We start from the raw sequence: 7259 nt of genomic DNA, 5'->3' as shown, positions 1-7259 counted from the left end.
GGACTTTTGTCCTCAGGAATAGAAAATAAGGTATCCCTAATCTCTTGTTCAGTAGGTAACCTACATAGTTCATCCCATTCAGACTCATACACAAGTGGTCCCTGCCTGATAATGTGCTCAAGAACTGGGGTAGTATTGCCTTTAGTTCCCAGGAGATCCTCATAATACTCAACAAAGGACTGTAAGACTTCATCAGGTTCCTTACAAAGTATGCCATTTTTATCCTCAATTTGTAAGACCTTATTATTTACATGTCTTTGCCTGATAACTTGATGGAACATAGCTGAGTTAGTATCACCATCCTTAACCCAATCACTCTTAGCTTTTTGCCTTAAGAAATCCTCTCTGGCAGTAGCCAGCAGGTATTAGGATTGTCTCAGATCTCTTTCCTTATCCATAAGTTCTTTATTAGTTTTGTCCTGTTGAAGAGACAACTGGCAATCTAAGAGGAGCTTATAGGGAACATCAGCATTCCTTTCAATGTCAGAGAACAACCCCCTATTTAACCCTTTGAGATCAGATTTCAGCAACTTCAACTTTTTCACAATTCTGAACATAGCAGTACCATTGATAACATTATTCCACCCAGTCAAGACTATACTCTGAAAATCTGGCACTTTAGTCCACATATTAAAAAATTTGAAAGGTTTCCTCCTCCCTTGACATTCACCCCCACAAGAGACAAGGCAAGGGCAATGATCAAAGGATCCCTCAGGCTGAAAGTGAGCAAACCAATCAGACCACCTATTAACCCCATCAACATTTACCAAGACCCTATCAATCCTGCTAAAAATCCTGGTCTCACTAGGCTGCTTGTTGTTCCAAGTAAAGAATGCCCCAGTACTCTTGATATCTTGAAGGTCACAAAGAGCCACAGTACTCTTAAAAGGTAGCATCTCCTCATCCTGAACAATTTTACCAATTCTTTCATTAGCAAACATAACATTATTGAAATCACCAAGCACCACCCAAGGTCTACACCTAGCAAGCCTAATGAGTGCATTCCAAAGTGGCACCCTATCCTCTAGTTTATTAAATGCATAAACAAAAGTAGCAAAAAACTGAGACCCATCCAGTTTGTTAATAACAGAGACATGTATGTATTGTGCATCCATATCAATGAGAACAACATCCAACTTATTATGTTTCCAAAGAATCCAAACTCTACCACCTGAGTGACAAGCAATATTAGTAATGTAACTCTAATTCTGACAAACATTACCAGCAACCCTATTTAGAGACTCAGGTTTAACCTTAGTCTGAAGGAGCCCAAACAGTTCCACACCAGATTGATGCAAAAACCATTTAATGTCTTTTTGTTTGGTCTCACTGTTAAGGCCCCTAACATTCCATATTCCAAAATTAATCATTGGAAGAGCAGGGAACCCGTCCCCCTCCTCCTTTATCAACCAATTTAGTAACCATTGGACCTGTTTTACTACTTGCTTTGGCCATTTCAGCATTATAGTTCACTGTAAAACCTGAAGTGTGGTCACCAGTCACTCTAGATTCATGCCTAGTTATACGTGTGATAATCCTAGCAGGAGTAAATACAGACCCTGGACATTGATGTGCAGGGGTCACAGTAGGAGTGACAACCACCCCAGCTATGCTCCTAGCACTATTCTGAACAACCCCAGGTAAAGGAGGAAACTCCTTTGGATCCACAGTCACCCCTCCTATAGGCTGTTTAGGCCTCCAAACTTGCCTCTGAGGCCGATGTTTATAAGGCCTGTTAGCACCAATAATCTTCTTGCGACAAGCATTAGTGAGATTACCAATCCCCTTACACTGCTGACAGGTAATAGGAAGCCAGTCATACTCAACTGCCACCTTAGTCTCACATCCCAACTCATCTTCAAACATAATTTGCTTGGGGAATTGTTGATCAATTTCTACCTCAACCATTATACGTGCAAATCCCAACAAAGATTTATCTAATGTAGCATCATCAATACGAATGAAACGACCAACAAGCCCAGCAAGTTTCTCTAAACATCATGCCCCCCTGAATTTAAGATCTAAGCCCACAAGTTTAATCCAAATGGGTACCTTCTTAACAGAGATTTTAGAGATTCTAACAGCAGGGTCCCAAGGTTTAATAACAAGCGGCTTACCATCAAAAATAAACATTCCATTTGCCAGGACAAGTTTATGATGCTCAGCTTTGTTGAATCTTACCACAAATAAGCCGTTTGGAAGGAAAGCAATCTTAGTTATCTCATACGCAGCCCAGAGTTTCCTAAGAAATGCTTCCATAACATCCCTTGGAGGATTAGCCCCTATCACATAACCATAAACTGCTAGCTTCCAATAGGCTATTTCATCCTTCACATCATCAATAGAAAGCTTAAGAAGCGGCTTACCGTCAGCAACCTCCAGCTCACTTTCAGCAATAGGTTCAAGACGGGTCACCACAGGGGGAGATGAAACAGGTTGCTTTGTCACATCAGTCCAGTCCTTAGGGTCGTCCGATAACACCAAACCATCCTTCAGAGTAAGCGGAGGTTGAAGTATATCATCAACTCCTTGCTTCGCATATTCAATATCAAGATCAACTACATCAACTTCAATAGTAGCAGAATTCTCAGAGTTATTGTTACTAGAAACGATATTTTGTTGATTATTAGGATTATTAGTACTAATATTTTTGTTATTAATTGATAAATTATTATTGTCATTAGATTGAGTAGTAGATGTTGAAGAACGAGGAGGAGAGGCGGCTTTTTTCCGCGTCATTGCACAGAAACTTAGAACCCTAAAAATCAGAGAATTTTCTCTCTCATCCCTCGCTTGTTGTGGTTTTTAGTGTGATTTTCTTGTAATCTCATCTTTGCAACACCTTGTTATTATGCTAATGAATGTGATTTATTCTTGGCTTAATCATCAAGTAAATGATTAACTCGTAATTAGACATTAATCGTGTTTTTATTATGTCTAATTACGCTTCTTGAATCTCTCATGCTTTTATCTTCTTATTAATTTAACCAATGTATGCGATTTCTACTTGGTAGGATTGATAAGCTGAGTTAATTGATTAAGGCCCTGTTCTTTCTGGCTTATTTTCAGCCTTACTTGATTCATTTCACTCTATTATTCGATTCAGCTCGATTGATTCAAATGTGACTCCATTTAGTTCAATTCGATTGATTCACTCCATTGATTCAGATTCAACTCATTTCGGCTTAGCTCCATTGATTCGATTTGATTCGATTCAACTCCATTAAATTCAGCTCATTTCAGCTTTATTCATCTTAAATTTAATAGTTATTATTAATTTTTTTATCATTAATACTAATTTTTTTAATATTATTATTCTTTATTCTTTATTATTATTATTATAATTATAATTAATAATATTGTCAATAATAATGTTATTAATAATTTTTTTTTTTGGTAAAATGTAAGAATATATTAATAAATGGATATCATATACAAGAGTCATATAGGATAATTACAATAGGTTCACGCTATGTAACCATTTAACAATTATTAATAATTTATTTATTATAATTACTATTATTATTATTATTATTATTATTATTATTATTATTATTGTGAATATTATTATTAAAATGAATAATAATGTTATTAATGTTAATATTAATGTTGTTGTTGTTGTTGTTGTTGTTGTTGTTATTGGTACTGTTATTGTTGTTGTTGAAATGAATAATAATGGTATTATTGTTAATATTGTTAATATTGTTGTTGTTATTATAATTATTATTGGTATTATTATTAAAATTAATAACATTTGTTATTAATATTATTGATGGGGTACGCCCAACCGACTTGATCCACTAGCCAATATGCGGTCATACAAGTCGTTATGGATTCGCTTTGTACCCTACGAATCACGAATCGTTAAAAGCGAATTCTATCAAGTTGATTACTAAAAATACATATAACACATTTTCTATAAGCGAATCGCGAATCGGTAAGGCGTATTCATAGCGAATCTAGTAACCATGCTTGTCAAGCCATCATTTGAGGTACACATAGAAACCTATAAATACCTCATTATTCACCAATCAATGGTAAAATACTTCTCACTAACAACTTCCTCTCTCTAGAAGTAAGACTACTCGAGCTACTATAAGAGGGCACGAAGTCCTTAGCTTCAAGCAAGGTCTCGAATATCCACCAGTACTATAAGACATCAGAGAAGGACCTCTTGTGAACCCTCCGAGGCCTTGTATGTTACGCGTGAAAGATTCATCCGAAGAGAGCAAGCATAGGCTCGAGGTGCCATCTGAGAGGAACGCGTTGACCCGACCCAGATTTGAACAACGCTTACTTGAGTGTTTCTATTCCAAACAATTATTTTTACTAATATCATTATTAATATTGACATTATTATTTATTATTGTTATTAAGAATATTATTAGTAAAAAATTCCTATTTTTTCATTATTATAATTTATGATTATTCATATATAATATTATAATTTTTTTTTATAAATATTAATATTAGTATTATACTATGAATATTAATATTATTATAGTTGATAATAACAATAATATTAAATATTATTATTATTATTATTATTATTATTATTATTATTATTATTATTATTATTATTATTATTATTATTATTATTATTATTATTATTATTATTATTATTATTATGATTATTATTATGATTATTTTGATTCAGCTCATTTCAATTGACTTTATTAAGTTGATTCGATTCAGCTCTATTCGATTCGATTGATTTTCAGCTCCATTCATTTGATTCGATTCAGTTTAGCTCCATTCGATTCATTGGCTCGATTCGATTCGGCTCCATTCGATTCGATTCAGTTCAGGTCAGCTCTAAAAAGCCAGAAAGAACAGGGCCTAAGTGTGATTTCCTTGTCATTTAACCGCTATTAAGGAAATTTAGAAGAGTAGTCTTCACAATAAGGTGATAATATAAAATTAAGGGATTGATTGCGTTTAGGATCGACCAAAGTGGTTAACTAATTGGGTTAGGTTATGTTTCCTCTCAAATTTGATAATTACCTTCAATTGCTTGCTTGCTTGTTACTCTTATTTAAATTTCAATTTGTTGCTTGAAAACCAAACCAAAACAACCCCACCTTTTTTAGTTATATACTTGTTTGTTAATTGCACAACTACTTTAATTGCTCCTTTTATTACACAATTGCAAACCCCCCTTCTCTTGGGTTTGATCCCATTGCGTACTTCTATACTTGTCATAGTAACTAGTACGTTTTGTGATATATAAATTGTTATTTTCGCTGTCTTTTATAGAGACGTATTAGGCGTGTCAAAATGTCCGGGTTTCTCCTTTTACCTTGGTAATAGGCTGTAAGGCCATTGCAGGAAGAATTCAAGCAATAAGATGATACATATTAAGTTCACTTGACAGATCATGGATGATAATTTCAACAAACGTTGGTTTTGCTAGCTTCCGGCAATGGCCATCAATAAGTTAAATGACTTCAGTCTTCTTTTTGTGTGTGTGAAAACTACTACCTAAAGGTACCTTGGAGGTCGTAACTGCCCTCCTACACTTTCTGATCTATCCTTGAATGCAAGAATTCGAGCTACGGTTGTAGATGCGTAATCTAATAAACACTGCTAAATTACTTATAATAATTTAGTGCTCAACAATAAATGATATAATTCTCAAACTTAAACACAGGAATTCCGAACGATACTTATATATCAAGAAGATTCCAATAACACAACATCAACTAGAGTCTTCACAAGAGTACTTGTGGATGCTAAATTACAAACTAAGGGATAAATGGCCGATTACCTATATGATCGGATGGGCTTGCCATGCTACTTCTACTTCTACTTCTAATGTTAATCTATGCTACGCCTAAAAGACTAATCTAAGGATAGACTAAGTTGTAGTTGTTATTGTTGTTTCAGTTGTTGTTTGCTTGAATGAAGTGCCTCCTTATATAGGCGTCATCCAGCTTCTTGGAAACTACTCCTTAGTGGGAGGTGGTTAGTAAACCGCCGAGTCTTCTTTAAGATGGGCGCTTATTACCCCTTTACTCTAGCGCTTTGCCCTTTTGGACTTCTTGATCTTCTTGGACTTCATTTGTCTTCAATCTTGTACTGACTTGACTTAGGCCCAATAACTGTATTCTTTATTTCTCAGGCCCACATACCCTTAAGAAAATAAATTTAGTACCCTAACTAAATTAGGCGCCAACAAATAGCCCCTCCCCCCAGCGTTCGAAGGTTTTAATTCAAAAGGAAACCTTCAGACGCTGAACACTTCTCAGGTTACGCGCCTTTCCTTAGGCTTATTATGCCAAAAATCCCAGTGCTCTATCCACTGATACCACGCTCTACGAACTCCAGAGAAAATCATCAGATTCGTCCACCCTAGTTTAGGAAAAATCTGCAGAATCATCATAGACTCATCAGACCCTATCAAGAACAAAGGACTTGACCCTTCGTCATTCTGGCAAGGGCTCGGACTGTCCCTTTTAAACAGATCTCTTGCACACTTTCTTGAAGGAATGATCATTTTATATTAGTAAATACTGAAAGAAAATAAAAGGAGAATGAACTCCTCACCCAAAAAGTATCATATTTATATTACTTTTAAGGAACTCAACCATTTTCAACGTTTGAAATGTGAACAACTGCTCCACCTCTTCACACCCCGCTCTTTTTGACTTCTTCGAATAATTCGGTTTCCCAAAGAACCTTTGGAACAGTAAATGACTTCCAATCATCACATTAAATGAAGGGATCTATATTATTGATGCATTTATTCTGTCTGGATTACATTAACTCCCATAAACGCCCTCAGCGTTAGGGTTTTATAGTTCTTGACTTTTCGAAGCCGACCAATCTTCTGAAATTGGTTGCTGCACTTCATCATCATCCTCATCAGAACTGTCAATCACAATTGGAGATGACTCACTATCTCCTGCGGGCGCCTTATCCCGAAAATCTTCATGAAAGAGCTTTCTTTCCTCAAAATTTGAGAAACCCAGACAATCACAATTTACGGTTACTTCTACTCCATTCTTCGTGGTTACCATCGTCCATGGCTGCTCAGGATGTGGTTTATGAGTTAAACTCAACTCATATGCACACATAACTTCTGGGCTATCAGGGTCATACGTAAATAACCAAGCCTAATGTCGTCATGCTCTGATTACTGCCCCTTTTGATTGAAGCGGAAGCCTTTTGAAGACCATCTTCATGATTCTTCTCTTCCCTAAAACCTTGTTCAAACAAGGTCCATACGTTGTTCTCTCAATCTTGCATGAAGCATTGAG

The 7259-nt window shown here is 35.7% G+C and overlaps 1 protein-coding gene across 1 annotated transcript; it reads right to left on the bottom strand.

The window, feature by feature from the left end:
* Nucleotides 1-365: 365 nt before the first annotated feature.
* On the bottom strand, nucleotides 366-1908 carry LOC141627656 (uncharacterized). Its single transcript, XM_074440888.1, has 3 exons — nucleotides 1423-1908; nucleotides 1223-1259; nucleotides 366-1171 (listed from the first exon to the last, which is right to left on the bottom strand). The coding sequence occupies exons 1-3, from the start codon at nucleotides 1906-1908 to the stop codon at nucleotides 366-368; spliced, it is 1329 nt and encodes a 442-aa protein (XP_074296989.1).
* Nucleotides 1909-7259: the final 5351 nt, after the last annotated feature.

This window comes from Silene latifolia, chromosome Y, assembly GCF_048544455.1.
Source record: "Silene latifolia isolate original U9 population chromosome Y, ASM4854445v1, whole genome shotgun sequence".
Classification (NCBI taxonomy): domain Eukaryota; kingdom Viridiplantae; phylum Streptophyta; class Magnoliopsida; order Caryophyllales; family Caryophyllaceae; genus Silene; species Silene latifolia.
Note: the sequence above shows the minus strand (reverse complement) of the source record. Positions and strands in the feature narration are given on the sequence as shown.

What these genes read in the sequence shown, in the direction of transcription:
- LOC141627656 (XM_074440888.1), bottom strand. Translation starts at nt 1,908, where the DNA reads ATGGTTGAGGTAGAAATTGATCAACAATTCCCCAAGCAAATTATGTTT. An exon ending in GTAGTAAAACAGGTCCAATG is followed by an intron (nt 1,260 to 1,422) that starts GTTACTAAATTG and finishes GGGCTCCTTCAG; the next exon opens with ACTAAGGTTAAACCTGAGTC. An exon ending in GTCTCTAAATAGGGTTGCTG is followed by an intron (nt 1,172 to 1,222) that starts GTAATGTTTGTC and finishes CTTGTCACTCAG; the next exon opens with GTGGTAGAGTTTGGATTCTT.